General features: G+C 33.6%; 2 protein-coding genes across 2 annotated transcripts; both read left to right on the forward strand.

Annotated features, from left to right (window-relative positions):
* The first annotated feature begins 6,732 nt into the window (after positions 1-6,732).
* Positions 6,733-7,773, forward strand: LOC133785466 (uncharacterized protein At2g29880-like). Its single transcript, XM_062224696.1, has 2 exons — positions 6,733-7,056; positions 7,150-7,773. Exons 1-2 carry the CDS (start codon positions 6,733-6,735, stop codon positions 7,771-7,773), a joined length of 948 nt encoding a protein of 315 aa, XP_062080680.1.
* Positions 7,774-8,125: 352 nt separating this feature from the next.
* LOC133785467 (protein ALP1-like) lies at positions 8,126-9,419 on the forward strand. The gene is made up of 3 exons (XM_062224697.1): positions 8,126-8,494; positions 8,588-8,816; positions 8,896-9,419. Exons 1-3 carry the CDS (start codon positions 8,126-8,128, stop codon positions 9,417-9,419), a joined length of 1,122 nt encoding a protein of 373 aa, XP_062080681.1.
* Positions 9,420-19,382: the final 9,963 nt, after the last annotated feature.

Genomic DNA, 19,382 nt, shown 5'->3' on the forward strand with positions numbered 1-19,382 from the left:
GGAACAATATTAGATAACTATTTTTAGTTATCATGTTTTTAGCCACTTTTTTTTTATCTCCTTTGATTCTATTAATGGAGATCAAGCTAAGTTAAATGATGTTGCAGCTTTTGAATATAGGTTTAAAAGTTTAAGTATTAGTTTCCCATAGTAGATATGTCTTGAAGAAGTTTTAGATTGTTTTTAAGATGCTGACTTATAATTGTCTATTTCCTTGCCCCTGATGCTACAGTACATGACTCAACTAATCCATCTGGAAGGCCTTGTTAAATAGGGAGTAATAAACTTATTTCTTCTCACTATAATTTGAAATCCTGTGAATGCTTTGTAGTGAAGAATGAACTTATACAAATAATCTTATATTCTGGTCTTCTGTTAAATTTATTCTACTTGTATGCATTTCTATGATCTAGGTTCTCACACATCTTGTTTTCACTAACATCAAATTGTTTTACCTATAATATTATATCTCTTTTTGCTTGTTTATTTGATGTGTAATAGCCAAAATAGCATGGGTTAAAATCGTGCAAATCATAGTATACTGCAACTAGTAACAATTTGTATTGGATCTAATAATGTGATAACTGAATGTGCAAGTTCACGCAGTTAATCTAGTATGGCCACTAGGTACTTTTCTTTCTGATTATTTCACATTTACTCTCTAGTAAGTAATAAATGCCAACTTTTATTTTCTTTATGTTTATTTAATTATATATATATATATGTGATTTCCACTAATCTTGTCTTAAACTTTTATTTATTGTTTAAAGTTGTTGGTTATATTTTATATCTTTCTAGGTGCACAACTAATAAATGAAGTGCATTATTTGGGATGGATGCTCATGATGAAACAGTGACACAATTTGTTTGAATACTTTTGTTGAATCAATGTCTTCAAAACAGTGTAACACTCGTTGGATATTGATATTTTAGCTTTTAAGTAGCTAAATTATATTAAGAATACTAAACAATATGTTTGAACATAATTTGAATTTATGTTATGATGAATTTGTTCACATTTTATATTTTATTTATATTATTGTGGTAATTATTAGTATGAATGTAATAAGAAAATAACTAGTAATATTAATAAGGTTTTCTAAATGTCATGGTATATGAATTTACTCTATGTAAATTGTGTAGTCAAATGAATACCATTACTTTTTATAAATGTCATCAACACTATTAGAAAACGTTTTGCAAATGCTATAGTATTAACTGACAAATAATTTTTTTTTGTTAAATGGTTCACATTACGTTCAACAAATGTCAATAAATGCGTTTAAGATAACAATTGAAAACACTGTTGTAAATAATTATTTGAGTTCTACACAAAAGTAGTGATGACAGACACAAAATGTAATGGGATACTAATATAATATTTATAAAATGTTATACATTTTTATAATAGGGTTCCATGACAAGTTGAAAACACTATCAAAAGTGTGAGACTTTTAATAACATGGGATGACGTAGCGTTAGATCTAACGATATCTAATTAAATAGGTAGTGTTTTAGAAACATCATTGAAATGCATTTTTCTTGTAGTTGATGTCGAGAGTTTAATTGGACGAATGGTGGCCTTAAACAGGTTCATCTCGAAATCCACCAACAAATGCCTAACCTTCTTTAATATTTTGAGAGAGGGCAAGAAGTTTGAATGGACAGAGGAATGCGAGTTGGCTTTCATGCCCTTAAGAAGCATCTTGTTGAGCCTCCATTCTTATCTAAACCGGTGTTGGGAGAAGTAAAGTGCTTATACCTCACCACAACCAAGCATGCAATCAGTGTCGCATTAGCTCGAGAGGACAAAAAAGAGCAAAGATTTGTCTACTATATCAGTAAGCGGATCTTAGGGGTTGAGTCATGGTACCCTATAATGGAAAAGCTTGCATTATGCCTAGTGCATGCGTCTCAAAAGTTGCAAAGTTATTTCCAGGCACACCCAATACATGTGCTGACTGATTAGCCATTGAGAAAAATACTATAAAAACCTGAGTCATCTGGTCGACTATTGATCACATATCACCCGAGAACGGCGGTAAAGGGCTAGGCCATGAAAATTTCATAGTAGAGTGCACGGGGATATCCAATGAAAAAGTCATAACCCCAGCTCGAGAGTTGTGGAGACTTTATGTTGCTGGGTCCTCCAATGAGAATAGATAGGGGGCAGGTTTTATACTAATTTCCCCATCATGACATAAGTTTCATTCAGCGTTGAGATTCAAATTTGAGGCATCTAAAACCGAGGCTGAATATGAAGCACTACTAGCAGGAATAAGAGTGGTGTAACATCCCAAATTTCCTAATATGGCTTAGTGCCTAGATTATGGAGCCAAGAGGGCAATAATTGGTTTAATGTGTTATTATGTCATTATGTGTGTTGTATTATTATATGGCTGTATTTGCATGTATATGGGGTCATTTCTTATAAGAATGGCATTTTCGTAATTTTGGCCTGTTGAGGGCATATTTGTGTATTTTTGTGCATGTATGTGATATATGGGTGAGACCACATTATGTAATGACCCAACTATTTCTAAGACTTAGACCATTAAAACTACTAAACATAACTACTACTTTGAAGAGAACATACATGAGAAATATTCATAACTTTATTGAAAACCCTAAAATAATATTTGTAATACATAAATGAGCTCATTGTTTTAAAATAAAACATAACTTTAAATGAAATTGTTTGCAAAGCTAAATGCGGAAAATACATAAAAACGTAATTTAAAGAGACTAAAAAAAATAACGTCATCCCCGAATCAACACGCAGCCCATCCACTCCATTCACCTCAACACACATGCCTAGCTTCCAAGAATCCTTCTGCCTTTGTATCTATTTTTCTGCATCACACTTAAAGTAAAGGAGTGAGCCTAATGCCCAGCAAGGAAAAACTACTAACAACATAAAACATATACATAAATTATATCATAAACATATACTATAAACATATGTCATATAGTACTACAATGGCCATTATACTACTTGGGACTTGTTAACTAAGCAACTCATATGCCCAATAGATTTGTGGGGCTTGCTAGCCAAGCAAGTCATATGCCCATAAATTATTGGGGTTTGCTAGCTAGACTAGTCATATGCCCAAGGTCTATAAACATGCTATAATGTAAACATCACATAACATAACATTAGATAATATAACATATCATAATATAACATATCATAATATAACATATCATATAAACATATAAAGTTCTATCCTATTTTCCTTACCAAAACCGGGATATTTGAGAACAAATGCAGGACTTGGAACACTCCTAAAACCAACAATAAGAATGGTGAGCTTTTCTAAAGAGTAAAGAATAAATGTGGAACTAAACCTTCAAGAAGAAGCTTACCAAGAAAGATCTTTAAATTTCAAAAACCTAGTCAAAAACCAATATCAAAAGTTAGGATCTAAATAAAAGGAACTAAAGAAAAACTAAAGTAGTTTAAAGAAATGGACTTAGAGAATAGAAATACCTTAGTTGACCTTATGGATTGATCTAACTTCAATACCGAAATACACTAAACCTCACTTCCCAAGTATTTTATAAAGCTTAAGAATGACAAAGCTTTTTCCCAACCCTAGTGTTTATCACTCTATGGTAACATTAGCGCCTTGGAGTCTCTGATCACAGCTTAAAGAATGAGAGGAATGGCTGGGTACTAGGTCCTATTTATAGAGTTCTAGGAATAAAATATCTCCTTTTTGGCTTGAATAAAACAATGATTATAATTGAAAATATTTGAATATTCATCAATCAGAGGCTTAAGACTCGATCAAAAACATTCAGAGGTAGGTCTAAGTAGTTAAGCCTTATTTTTAAAATTAAAAACAAAAGTTTCAAAAAAAATATCACTAAGGGCGGCGATATATCGGCTCTGCCCTAATCCCAAGCCTCCATTCGTACGTTCGTGAAACATCAACGCGTTTTCCGTATCCTTCGTTAGACGATATATCAGCTCCAAGCTGCAATATATCGACATACGTGAATATTCTAAACACGTAATTGCACTTTTTCAATATAATTTGAATGGGATCACTGCTTTGACTGAGTCATAATACGACCCTAACAGTTTCTGGTAGGTGCTAAAGCTTCTATTTCTTTATTTTATCATCAAAATACTTAATTCCTTAATAATCATGCTTATGACAAGTGTCATGTTCTTATTGGTTCTATCTAAACCTTAGGTTATAATAAATAATATATTTAGGACCATCAATATTAATCATACCTTATGTTATAATTAATATTCTTAAACTATAGGTTAAAATTATAAAATGCATAATTGTTGTTATGAGTTTCCAACTAAGTCCCGGTTTGAACCAAAATCCACGAAATCTAAAATACTATAACTACTACTAACTATCTAGCTAACTAAGTAAACATTCTGGGACTCTACACATTATTATGTGGATATATTTGAGTTACTCGGCATGAGGCGATCCAAGGAAGCAAGTTAGCAGTTTATTCATAAAGGGGTCAAATACCAGGCTCGTGTTGAGCCTAGGGGTAATTTGGTACTTAGTACATTATCGGGATTGAGCGGGTAATGGGAAATGATTTGGTAATTATTTGAGGACATTGGGAGTAACGAGAATTGCGAGACGTTAATTATGATTAATGGGGTCGGTAGCAAATGACAAAACTGCCCTTGATGGGCTTTGAGAGAGAAGGTTGACCCTAGGGGTATCTTGGTCATTTCTCCTAAAAGTTTAGATATACTTAGCCAAGGGAAGGTTGTAGAATGAACCAAAGGAAGCATCAAAACAGGGCACTATTTTTCCTCTCTTTCGAACACACTCTCTCTCTCATTTCCTCTTTGTTTTTCTTGAGGAAGGCTTAGGGTGTGATTGGTATGTTATTGGGATACAATTTAATGTTTTCAAATACTAAAAGTTGGTGGGACCCTTTAAAATATCTGATTGGAGATTTATTTTTTAAAACTAAACTCAAATCAGTATCTCAAATTTATAAAGGAAATGAGAAAACCATAAATTCACGTTTTTGGAGTTTTGCAATATTCCAATCTAAAAACCCTAAAATCATTTTGTAAACTTTCTCCTTCTCATTTTCTCTCTGCGCCGCTTCTCTGTCAAAAGCAGAGTTCTTCTTCTTCTTCTCTCAACAAAACTACACCATTGAAACTTTTCTTCTCCTCTGTTATTAATTAGATCAACCAGTCTTCTCCTCTGTTGTCTTCTCTCGTGATCAACCAGTCTTTTCCTCTCCATTCTACACAGGTAAAATCTTCTCATATAATACATTTAAGTATATATATATATAAAAGAGTATCTCTGAGTAGTAAAGTATATATGTATATATATATATAAAAGTATCTTCTGAGTAGTAAAGTAGTAAATATATATATATAGATTTAAGTAAAGTAGTAAATATATATATATAGATTTAAGTAAAATTCGTAGTAAAGTTCAGGGTATATATATAAATATATATATTTAAGTATAGTTTTAAATATATATATATGTAGAGGGATTTTTCATGTGCAGCTTTGTAGCAGAGGGACTTAGTTCCGAATATATTTATATATATATGTAGAGGGGTTTCTCATGTGCAGCTGGCTGATTTGCAGCAGAGGGACGCCGTTGCCAGCACCAGGCAGGGGAGAAGCATTTTTGATCTAAGATTGCAGGTTGACGGAGAGACACCATTGCCGGACTGAGTGCGACAGTCGGGTTGAGGTATAGTCTGACTAAGTGGATTGAGGTTTCTTTGTATAAGCATGTTCGATTTATATGTTTGCAACTTCATTTTTTGTGGTCTATATTTTGTTTTCAGTTTTGCAGTACTTTGAATTTGTGTTTCCTGGTTTTGTTTTGCCTTTTTGTTTTACTGGTTTGTACCTTTGTGACGGGTTTCATTGGAAAAAAAAAAGAGAATGAAGTTTGTACTTTATTTGAACGAGGTGATGAGTTAAATTTTTTTTTTTTATTTTGTGATGAATTCTGTTGAATTTATTGAAAGACAAACTTTTCAATTTAAGAAAGGAATATAAGGAATAATAGACACGTTGTCATGTATGGTGTGCAAATCATTTTTTAATTTTTTCTCAGGAAATATTAAAATGGGTGGTGCTGATAAAAGTATTGTTATATAAATTGTTTTATTTTAGCAATTTGACTATGAAATAAATCTATAACAGGATCAAAATTAAAAAAGAGAATGGAAAACCTTATGAAAAATATTGGCGATAATATTAAGTTGACAGATTGGTAGCCAACAATATTAATTAGTTGACATTTTGATTTCTAGTTTGGAGTGAAACAACTGGAAGTAGGCCATTACTGTTGAGGCCGAAACAAAATAAAATTTCTTGCCTTTTATTTTTACTTTCTGTTTTGATTCATAAGTTTAGTTCTCTTGTTTTGCTTAATCTTTATAGTGTTCTGTTTTGTGTTGAGTTTAGTATATTAGCATATATTCGACTTCTTGATGAATACCAATCTAAAAGTTTTGCATTCTTTTTTTTTTTATCTTTTGTTTGAAGCAACAGCTGACCACAACACCATCACACCATTGTAGTCCATTTACTCTCAACCTGCATCATCTAAGGTGAGCTCTTTTTCTCCCTCTCTCTACTTTCTTTACATCTCTAGAATTCTTTGATTTGAATGTTTGAATTTGAAAACTTGGGCTATTAAATTTAAAAGAAGCATTATTTATGAAGACATGGATTGTGATAGTTAAAATTATGATTAGATGGATGAGAAGAATGTAGACATTGACGATCATGCTTCTTGGCCTGAGGCTATTGAATCACATTTTATTAGTCTTCTATATGAAGAAGCCAAAAAAGGATTACAAACAACAACCTTGGACAAAAAGGGATGGATGAAAATAGAAAATGACATATTAAATTCTTTTGGAAAGAGATATAAAATGCATCAATTGAAATCCAAATTCAATCGGTTAAGAAAGGCACATCGTGAGTTTTCTCATCTTTTGGAACAAACTGGTATGGGATGGGATCCTCAAACAAATACTGTTACAGCAAATGATGAAGTTTGGGACACTTATCTAAAGGTAATATACTTATATTATACTTGTGTTGTTGATTACTTGATTATTCTAAATTCATGTTACATTGTAACCTTATGTGTTTTTGGATTTTTGTAGAAATATCCAAATGCGAAAAGATTTCGAAAAAAAGGATTGCAACATTATGGGATGCTTGGAGAAATATTCAATAATACAATAGCCACTGGTGGGATGAGTTATGCCTCCACTCAATTTCCGCCTTCTTCAGTTGAAGAACGCCAACAAGAGCGTCATTTTGTTGGAACTGGAGCACATGTTGATGTTGGTTTTGAATTTGATGGTGATAATTATGGAGAGGAGGAAGAAGTTACTGGTGTACGTCGTCGAGCTACTTCTGCTCCACCAGATGCACCAAAACCAAAAGAGAAAAAGAACAAAGGGGCCAATCCATCCATCGACCATGTGATGGAAGAACTTGCAAAAAGTATTTCTGCTAAGACTGAGGCATCACTAGTACGGAGTGAGACTATTCGTAAGTATTATGAATCGAGAGAAAGGAGAATTAGCGAGGAAACCAGCAATGTCACTAACTCTTACAATGTGGAAGATTGTCAAAACATTCTAGATGGTATTCCAAATCTGGATAACAAAATATACCTCAAAGCGTTGCAAGAGTCTGTAGCAACCCCAGAATGGCGTGGAATATTCATGAGAATGAATGAGGAGCGTCGTCGTGCTTATCTTGATTCATTGATGGGGTGATTTAATATTGTTTATTTATTATGAGTTTGTCTGTCATGAACTACTAAACCATGAAGTTTACATTTTCTTAAATAATGTGTAATGAACTTAACTTGGTATTTATTGTCATGATTGAACTATCTTATGTGGTTCCTTGTTATTTCTTTAACCTTTGTGAATTTTCGAATTAAACTTTTATTATTGTCATAATTAGGTACCTAAGATGGATGATTCAGATGAGTAGTTTGAAATATTATTTGGTGATACTTCTTCTTCATCAAGCGAGGAATTAATTGGTCAAGTTATCATGCTTAATCGATTACAAGAGATGCAAAAATCTCAACAGATTAGACGACCACTACGCACTTCAGATATGTCTGGACGTCAATATTTACTTGAGCTGTTAAATGGACACCCTGATAGATTGTTTTACACAATTAGAATGGACATTAATACTTTTAGATCTTTATGTCGTCGATTAGTTGAAATGGAAGTCATAGAACATGATAGGGTAATTAGTGTTGAAGAAGCTGTTGTCATGTTTCTATGGATAGTTACACACAACCAACGAGTTAGAACTGTGGCTGAAAGATATCAACATTCAGGAGAAATTGTTTGTCGTCAGTTTGGTAGAGTGCTAGATGCATTGTGTTATTTAGGAAATGAAGTAATAAGGCCTCTTGACTTTAACACTGTGCAAGCAGAAATTCAAAATAATTCAAAGTATTTCCCATGGTTTAAGGTAAATTTTATTTGTTAATTTTAATAATATACCAGTTATAATTCATATCAATTTAATTGATGTTGGTAATGATTTATCTAATTTGTTCTGCAGTATTGTGTTGGAGCAATTGATGGTACTCATGTAAGTGCAGTTGCACCAACTCTAAAACAACTTGTATTTAGAGGAAGAAAAGTAGATGTAACAAAAAATGTAATGGCTGCATGCTCCTTTAATATGATGTTTACTTATGTCTACGCTGGATGGGAAGGAACAGCCAATGATTCCCGAGTGCTTCTTGATGCAATTAGAAAAGATGATAACTTCCCTATGCCACCACAAGGTATTAAAATAAACTAATTTTGATACATTAGAATTTTCTTTCAAATGTTCTTATATATTAATAATTTCTTTTAATATAGGAAAATACTATGTTGTTGATTCTGGTTATCCAAATATGCCTGGGTTTCTAGGACCATATCGTGGTGAACGTTATCACTTGCGTCGTTTTAGAGGAAGAGGGAACCATCCTAGAGGTGCAATGGAGTTATTCAATTATAGACACTCATCATTGCGTAATGTGATTGAACGTTGTTTTGGACTTCTAAAAGCTAGGTTTCCAATTTTGAAGTCAATGCCTCCATACTTGCTTGGAAAGCAACGTCGAATACCAATAGCATGTTGTGCTATCCATAACTGGATTAGAATGCATTTTATTAATGATGAAATGTTTGAACAATATTCAGTTGATGCCAGAACTATAGAAGATATTGAAGGAACTGAAAGCCAATCTAATACAACAATTGAAAACCAACAAGAAGGAGATGGAGCAGGAATTTCCGAGACACCAGAGTTGAATTTCAGTCAAGCTTATATGGCCCAGATGGAAAATGTTAGAGATGACATTGCTGGACAAATGTGGCTTAGTTATAACAACAATACTTAAATAATTGAAAAAAATGTAACTTTAATTTAGAAAAAAACCAAAATTAGTAACCATGCAATATTATTATGAATATAATCAATGTACTATTATTAAATCAAAATTTAATATAATACATCCTATATATATAAAATTAAAATAATTTTCAGATTGAGCTGAACCAATCACATATTCTGTTTCTGTTATATTTTCAAATTTATTACCAATCACAGATTCAGTTTTTTAAAATTCAAAAACAATTTACAGACAGTGAACCAATCACATTTTCAGAAACATGTTTTCAATAACTAAATTCAGATTTTCATTTCAGAATCACAATTTTAGAAAACTCAGTTTTCTAATCACGAACCAATCAGCCCCTTAGATTTTAAGAGAATTGAAGCTAAGTTTAAGTTTGATTCTTGATTGGGTAAAGCTAAGGGATAACTCCGTGGTTGAGGTAATGCTTCTAAGCTTGAATATTGAATCTATTTCTCTATTTTTATGATGTTCTTAGGCTTGAACGGTTGATTATGGGATTGGATTATGTGCGAACCCCAGCGCCTAGGAGGGGCACTGTCCTGATAGGGCACCGCGACCCTCAAGGGCTAATCGTGGCCTGCCCTTGGCACCCAGAGAGGGGGCTTTCTATCTAGTAGGCGTGTCGCGGCCCTTGGGCACAGTTCGCGACTCACCTAGTTCTTTTAAGCCAACATAGATTTTAAGGTCGGGGTTTCAAACCTTAAGGCTCGGGATCGAATGTACTACCCGGTTTGGTAGAATTCGAGTTCCCGGGGGCTAGAACTTGTTCTGAGAACCTTTAATTGCTCATTTTTTATGGGATTTCATATTTGGTTATGATTAGGTTACCACTAAGGGCTCAAGGTCAGAATCGTGCTCAAGGGTTGTTCTTAATTTATTTTACGCTTAAGCCTGAGGTAAGAAAACTACACCTATTATGTGACATACATGACTATTGATGAAGCATGTTGAGTGTTCTATATATGGATATCTATTGCATTATGAATGCTTGGTTGCATTATTTACGTGAGAAAGGCATTGACTTATCAGTCAAGGACGACAATAGCGCTGGTCATAAAACACTAACTTATCAGTACAGAACGACAATAGTGTTGAACACTAGTCGTAAAGCATTGGCTTATGAGTCAAGAGCGGCAATAGTGCGCCGGGCACTGGTTTATATGATTAGATCTAATCAAGAGAGCGTTACACACTCGTTCGACCCAATGGTCGTAGAAAACTAAAGTGTTTAACTAGTTCTATGGCTAGTTACTCAAAGCTAGGGCAAAAGCCCTAGGTTGACTTTATAGTCACATGGCTAGGGAAAAGGACCCCAGGATGACTCCATGGTCATCTACTCAAGGCAAAGGACCCTAGGTTGACTCTATGTTCTTCTAATTACGATTGTGGGCCCCAGAATGATTCTATAATCATTTACTTGTACATGTATGCATGCAGTAATATGTTTTCTTGTTGAGCCTTGGCTCACGGGTGCTATTTTGTGCAGGTACAGGAAAAGAAAAGATTACCCAGCCATGAGTATAGAGCTTAGGTGGTGACGTGTACATATGCAGTCGCTTGACCACCACGACCAAGGTTTCCCAGAGGAACTAGGGTTTAACCCTATTTTACTACTTAGGTCGGTGGATTGTTACTTTTGAATTGTAATAACCATTTTGGACTATAAAAAGTTTTGTAAACATTATTATGGGATTTGATATACAACTTAATGTTTTCAATAGAATATATCAATCCCTTTGACTGAGATTTTAGCCATGGCCCATTAATCACATTTAGATACACGTTTATGGCCTAATGACTCATTTAGCAAGTTAAGCACTATTTAAAATACATAGTGTAATGGTCTTGGCTAACCAGGGCGTTACAACTTGGTATCAGAGTGTGCCAAGGTTAAGGATTCCTGTAGATAGGCTGGGCATGTACACTCGCCACTAAAGACAAGCTCGACTCAAGGTTCGGTAACTATTTACATGGTTATGTGTTTAACTGTTTAAATAGGATATAAATGCTTTACCTGCATGCCTTATTAGGTAGCATGAGATATACTGATAGAGCTTGGCCCTTGACTGATGCATGATGAATAAGAACGTGCTTATTAGCATTGATATTGCTTGATAATGCCAAAGAACCGCTTATTACACTACACCAAATACCTATTTCCATAACACATGAATATAATACTAATGAAAAAGTATTATGATATACTAATAGATATGTGGCAAAGTAATATAAAAAAAAGGCGGTAATTTATTTTGGGTGCCTGCCACTTGTAAAAGTTATATTTTTTAAGACTAATTCCTTCTTTGTTTTCAGAAGAAGAAGTCAATCCCCTGCTTCGGCTTCGGCCACTCATTTTCTTCTTTGGCGACGGTGTCTCCAATGTCAATCCCTTGCTTCGGCTTCAAATCCCGGCTCCATATCTCCTCCATCCCTCAAATCTCCTCTCTTTCTCTCTCTCGTCTTTCTCTGTCTCTCGGTCACTCCGTTTTTAGTCATTGGCCTCTCTCCCTCACACCGACGACATCGTGCCTCTCTCCCTCACGCTGATGACAAGGGACTCGGGATCTCAGCCAGGGAGAAGACGCCGCAGAGTCAAGCATCAGCGATCTTCGACGGGTGAAGAGTAGATTTGGTAATCACTCTCTCATTTATGAATTATTTCTTTTAGTATTTTTCTTTTTCTTTTCTGATTTTTTAGTAACTATAAACAAATTTTTTGCCTGGTATTTAGCTCTCTCTCTCAACTATTCTTCAATTTTATTAGTTTATTTATGTTATTTATATATTTTGTTGTTTTGAATTACATGTTTTGTCAACTTTGGGTTTTACTTTGTATTTTTCAATTTCGACATCCTCATTTCTAGAATAATCAACCTAGAACTCCTAATTGTAGCCAGCATTTGTCAATTCTACCTTATCATGGAATATCATTCATGGTTGGATTCAAATCCAAATTTTAGTATTTTATACAACACGTATGTCTATTAAGTATATATTATTATGTCCTTATGTGACCAATTATTTTCTTACAAGAAGTGGTATAATTAGCCAAGATATCTCAAAGTCTTCAAGTTATTATGTTGAAATGGGTAACTTGAATTCAGAAGATGTGGAGGTATTTCTTTGAACATGTAAATATATTTCATAGTTGTTTCTTTGGTCTCTTGCTAAACCGTGAAATTTGTGGAGACAAGAAACTCTAGCATATTGCTAAGTAAGACCCCTTAAGAATCAAACCTACAAGGCCTGGTCACGTAATCTACTTGTCACAAGTTCTTGTTTGATATTTCTATAAACTCAAAATTAATTTGTTTACTAGTTGGTTATAGTTATGAGAAGTATAAGCATTTCTAACTTGTGGTCAATGAATTAAAATTTGGTTGCTTAAAAGTGCTAAGTCTTTTGAAAATGACTAAGTTTTAAATGCTCTTCAGCTTCATCAGCATGATTAGTTCTAACAAGTAAAGCCCTGTGAAATTAATTATAGCTTATAAGTGTTATCATGATGAATGCCACAAAAATGGAAGGAAAATTTATACACCTATATCTAATATTTACATTATACATTTATATATGTATATATTTTCCTGAGAGGTGCAGCTGAATGTTTGTTTATTCTGCATGAATTTTCATTGTAGTGAAGTTTTTTCCTTTCTAGTTCGTTATGGGAATAGAGAATTGATTTAAAGTAAATAAAATAATGGTTGTAGTTATGTTTCTAATGGTCCCCTAATTGTGATTTCATTGATAGTTATTTAATTTTACTTGCTTTTCAGTTCCTTCTTGACTTTTTCTCAAACACCATAGGTGTTTGATAATTTCATCATGTGGATAACCAAAAAAGAAAGAAAGGAAAAAAAAACATAGTATTAGCTTCAGAAAAACAGAAAGAAGTGGACACTCACTTAGAGAGCAATTCCCAGAAAATGAAGACCATTGTTTTGGCCAACGATGGTTCTTGTAGAAATTCATTGAACAAGAAAGTTGGGCAGGCCCACATACCATTTTTGGTCTCACTATTGCCCACATCCCATTTTCTATCTTTTTTTCCTTATTCATTGTCTGGGTACTATTTGATTAAACTTTGGGAGTTTCCTATGTAATTCTGAACCATTCTTTATGTTCCCTCCTCCACTCTATACCATAAAAAGAACCTTTGTTTTTGACATAAACCACCCTCTTTGCAAAAACTAAATTTGAAGCCTGCATTTTGTTGACCATAAGGGAAACCAAAAAAATCTTGAAGCACCTATAATTTAGGATGTAAATCCAGCTGTTGATCAGTGGAGTTGAGAAAATGTATTCCACTAAAGGCTCAAATTTGTTATACGTTTGGTCTCTAACAGTAGGTTGTAGACTTGTAGATTTCTCAATATGATCTGATTTTTATTTTAGTGTTTCGTGCATAGATATACTGCTACTTTTGCACAATTTAAAGTGCGTAAATTAACTTCTCCCTCTCTTTATCTCTCTTAATTCTCTTGTTTTTTATCGCACTTGGTATGCATATCATATATGCATATTTGTTGATTGATTATCGAATTTATACAGGTTCGAGGGAATGAGAATCTATTTTCCTTAGGTTTATATGTATATGTATATATTAGGTTTTTATTTTGCTCAAATTTTAAGAATAGTTTCTAACTTGTGCTTGTGATTGATTTTGTATCTGACATGTGAATGTTTTAATAGTTTTTTATTGGTGTTTTGTTTTAAAATTATTATATAATGGTATTTTTTATTGATGTAGTAGCACAGAGGAATACTAGAAAAGGCAGGATGCAGTTCAAGTTATGGCTCAAATTTAGTAGAACTTCTACTTTTAATAATTATTTTTCAGTCTTGAAAAATGACAATCCCTCATTTTTTTTCTTCAACAAGTAAGGTCTAACCTTTTTATTTTGAAATTATTTAATCATTTATGGGATTACATAAATTGTAGATATTTTTATTTTGTTTTCTTGAAAGAATGTATAATATAAAGTATTTGAGGTTTTGAATTTTTGTGTCTATTGGTTTCAGTAGGCACTACAACAATCTAACTATTTAATGACTCTTTTTAATGACCTACACTTGTGGTGAAGGTCATGAAAATTTGTAGAGCATATTTCATGTCCGTTAATGAGGGTCATGAAATATTATATATCATGTCCCCCTTTACAAGAGATATAATGTAATGTGGGTCATTATATATAATTTTAAAATTTTATATTTTATATTTTAAATTTCTGTGTATCATGTCCCCCTTTACAAGAGATATAATGTAATGTGGGTCATTATATATAATTTTTAAATTTTATATTTTATATTTTACATTTCTGTGTACTTTTTTTTTTTAAAAAAAAGCCAAGCGACATGAAATAATCCGTGTGCCCGCGCGCCCTTTCCCCTACCCCATTTTCTGAAATTTTTGTTCTTCTTTCCCGCTACACCATATTTCTCTTTCTCTCTATCTTTGAAATGGCAAAAAGCCATTTTTTTTTCTGGCTTTGAAATCTCCATAGATACCTCTGCCTGTCCTCATCTTTGTACCCTCTTCGCCTCTACAATAGAAGTCCCCACGATTACCATTCGAAGATCCAGTTTTCAGATTCAACGGCATCTTCGTCTCCCCACGCGGAGCACAACATTCCTTCATCGGAAGCAAAAGAAAAACGTAAGTCCGAACATACCTTTGCTTTGATTTTTCTCTTAGATTCTGAGTACCAAATTCATGTAAAATGGTTTTGTTGTGTTCATAATGTTGTGTAATAAGTTAAGGAAAAGAAAGAACACACCAAGAACCGGCCAAAGTAAGAGTTATATATTCATATATTTACTTCGTAGTTTACGGTTCCGATTTTATATTTTCATTTCCTAGGATGGCTATGAATTTGTGGGGCATTTTATATGGATTTAATCTGTGTTTTGGGACTAGAAACTGTCATTAAGGGGTTAGAAATGGTTTAATATGATAAGGCTTGAAGTTTGTGATGTTTTGGTGATGGGTGATGAATGGTAGAGGCGGACATGGAAGTTGGCTCCATGGAAGTTGGCTCAGTTATTAGAGCTTGGTTTTGAGGGGGTGCCATGTTTATCTCATTTTTCTTCAGCCATGTTAGAACTTGAAAGGGAAACCGAGAGAGAAACAAACGAAGAACACTTGGTGTTCTTGAGGGTACGATCGGGTCCAAGGAGTTAAGAGCAAGGTGAATGTTTTTTCTTGGGTTTCCATTGAAGATACAGACCTTGAACACGTTTATTTAGTCTCTTAATCCCTTGTAGAAGAAAGCAAAGGAAAGGAGAGAATGATCTTGGGAGTTCGGTACAAGAATAGTCAAAAGAAAAACGTAAGTCCGAACATACCTTTGCGTTGATTTTTCTCTTAGATTCTGAGTACAAAATTCATGTAAAATAGTTTTGTTGTGTTCGTAGTATTGTGTAATAAGTTGCGGAAAAGAAAGAACACACCAAGAACCGGCCACAGTAAGAGTTATATATTCATAGATTTCCTTCGTAGTTTACGGTTCCGATTTTATATTTTCATTTCCTAGGATGGCTATGAATTTGTGGGGCATTTTATATGGATTTAATCTGTGTTTTGGGACTAGAAACAGTCGTTAAAGGGTTAGAAATGGTTTAATATGATAAGGCTTGAAGTTTGTGATGTTTTGGTGATGGGTGATGAATGGTAGATGCGGACATGGAAGTTGGCTCCATGGTTGACGTGGAAGAAGAGTTAAGGTCGGTGGTGGTGATGGGTTGGTTGTGGTGGCCGAGAAGATGGTTGTGGTGGTGTAGAGGAGAAGCCATGATTGCCTTGATGTTGAACCATGGGGTCGGGCAAGGCGTGAGAGAGAGAGGCTAAAGGTGTGTGTGAAGATGGTGGTCACGTGTGCATGCATGTACCTTTTAGTTATGGCTCAATCCCTATTTGTATATTCATATATACATATATGTATGTTAAATTTATATTTTACATATTTATTGATTTGATGATTTAGTGGCTGATAATGGTTGGAGAATTTTGAATGAACAAGCTATTTGATATCTATATGTACCATTTTTTTTCTTTCATGATATCAGTTGTTTATAACTTAATTAAGATGTGTATATATAGTGAGTCTTATAATATGCATTATATCTATTAATGCATATTAATAGAATTGTAAATACACACGTTACATATGCATTACCTTATTTGGAGCAGTTATATATTAATGTATATGCATTATATATATTAATGAATGATAGGATGATTTTTTATTTGGAGCAGTTACACGTATTTTGTAAATGCATATTTTTATGACTAAAACTGAATTGAAAAAATGAGAAATTAGATAATATAGAGTGAAGAAAAGTTAGGCTGCCACCTCACCTCCTAAATGCCCAACTTTATATAGATATATAGATGTGTGCAACTTGAATGGTTATTTAACTTGTCATTTTCATTATGAGTTCCTTTTGTGTTTTTTTTTGCTTAAACAAACTGATGATTTTAGTTGCAAACTGATGATTTTTAGTGCATATGATGCAACAGAATGGTTTAGTCATATTCATATAACATCATCATTTTCATCATGAGCTTCTTTTTTGTGTTTTTTGCTCAAACTGATAATTTTAGTTGCAAAAACATCTATTTTGGTCTCTGCTCAGTGAAAGTGCTATCAACCATATTCTTTTGTTTAATACAATGCATCTATATATTTATATATTAATTAACAAATAATAATAATAATTGTATTTTTGGATCTCAAAACTAGTTCAAAAACTAGTTGTAAAGCCTGGTATATGCTCTATAGAAATGAACGAATTGTTGAAATTAAGGATGTGTGTCTCTCTTTAATATTTGTTCTTCTTCTTTTCTCTTCAGGTGAATTACTTGCACAGCCATGGACCTGTCCATACAGAATTGAAGCTGGAAAATGTGCACATATGCCCAGTGGATAGACATATTAAAGTAAGCACCATATTTTTACTGTAGAATTGAAGAATGCATTTTCTTCTACACTTTATGATATTTTTAATAAATGGATTACCAACATCCAGGGGAATTCCAGCTTTTTTCTTTTTTTACTAGTTTGGAGCTTCTTTTTTTTAATACCATACTGCTATGCAATGACATTGGCAATTTTCTTGCCTCCTTTATCACTTCTCTTCTTGCCTCCTTTATCACTTCAATTAGAAACATTATAGTTTTCTTTAATTTTTATTCTATATTAATCTTATAGGTATTGATTACATTCTTCAGATTGTAGATCCAATTGACAAGGATTGAGCGTTGGAAAGTTAATTAGCTAGCTTGATCACCTTTTAAATTGAAAGAGGTACGTATGAATATATTTTGTTAATTCTTTTATTAATATTATGCAAATGTTAGAAGAGTTTGAATATCTTAGATATTCATCCGTAGTGAAGTAGGTTCTGAGAAATTGTGTGCTGCGGTGATAACAGAAGGTTGAGAACTTGTGTGCCTTAGTGAAGTAGGTTCTGGGCTTGTTTGTCTGCTGGGAGATATAAGGAAACAAATTTATTGTTTGAATTACTTTTTATTGATGGCTTGGTCAGTATTATAGAGAAAATGTTGCCTTTTTTTTCTTTCTAATTTTTTTTTATCTTCTTACATGTGTTTGATTGATATAAATTAACAAATGGCTAGGTTAGTAATATAGGGGAAGAGCTAGCATACTTATTTATTTAATAAGCTAATATGCTTACTTATTTATCCTTTTTTAATTTGAATAGAAGAGAAGATATGGATAAAAAATGGATGTCAGGGAATAGGTTATCTGAGGAGTACAAGAACAGAGTTGATTTTTTCTTAAGGTTTTGTTTGGAGAATGGGGGAGACCCAAACTTTACTTGTTGTCCATGTCTAAAGTGTTTTAATGTAACAAAGTTGAGTTTCAATAAGATCAAAGAACACTTATTCTTTAATGGGATTGACAGAAGTTATAAGATATGGTATAGTCATGGGGAGAAACCCCCTAATATACCAGATCCCCCTAGTAGGATTAGTAAAGTTAGGAGGAATAGAGATGAAGTGAATTGGGATTCATTGGATGAAATGATTGATGATGCACGTTATGGATCAACAGTAGACCCAAACAAGTTCGAGACACTACTTAGTGACGCTGAGAAACCGATTTACCCTGATTGTAAAAGATTTACAAAGTTATCGACGCTTCTAAGGTTGTTTAATTTGAAGGCAAAACATGGATGGTGTGATCGAAGTTTGACAGAATTACTTAGTTTTTTGAAAGAATTGTTGCCTGAATGTAATGAGATGCCAATGTCATTTTATGAGGCCAAAAAAACAATATGTTCATTAGGCATGGAGTATGAAAAAATCCATGCATGCCCTAATGATTGCATACTATACCGAAATAGGTTTTCTGATGCAGAATCATGCCTTACTTGTGGTGAGTCACGATGGAAAAAGAAAAGGAATGGTGAGGATGTTAAGGAAGGAATACCCGCCAAGGTTTTGTGGTATCTTCCACCTATACCCCGTTTCATTCGACTATTTAGAAATGCTGAACTTGCTAAGATTTTGTCATGGCATGAAAATGAGAGAGTGAAAGATGGTAAATTAAGACATCCAGCTGATAGTATAGCTTGGAAGAGAGTTGATCTGAAGTGGCCTTCTTTTGGCGATGAATCTCGGAATCTTCGTCTAGGTCTTTCTACTGACGGAATAAATCCACATAATAACCTTAGTAGTAAGTACAGTTGTTGGCCTGTCATGCTTGTTATATACAATCTGCCCCCATGGTTGTGTATGAAGAAGAAGTTTACCTTATTGACTTTGTTGATATCGGGACCTAAACAACCAGGGAATGACATTGACGTCTATCTAGCTCCTCTTATTGATGACTTAAAAACTTTGTGGAATGAAGGGATTAGGGTTTACGATGCATACAAGCAAGAAGAGTTTAGCCTTAGAGCGGCATTGTTGTGGACAAT

The sequence above is a fragment of the Humulus lupulus genome, chromosome 6 (assembly GCF_963169125.1).
Source record: "Humulus lupulus chromosome 6, drHumLupu1.1, whole genome shotgun sequence".
NCBI classification, from domain to species: Eukaryota; Viridiplantae; Streptophyta; class Magnoliopsida; order Rosales; family Cannabaceae; genus Humulus; species Humulus lupulus.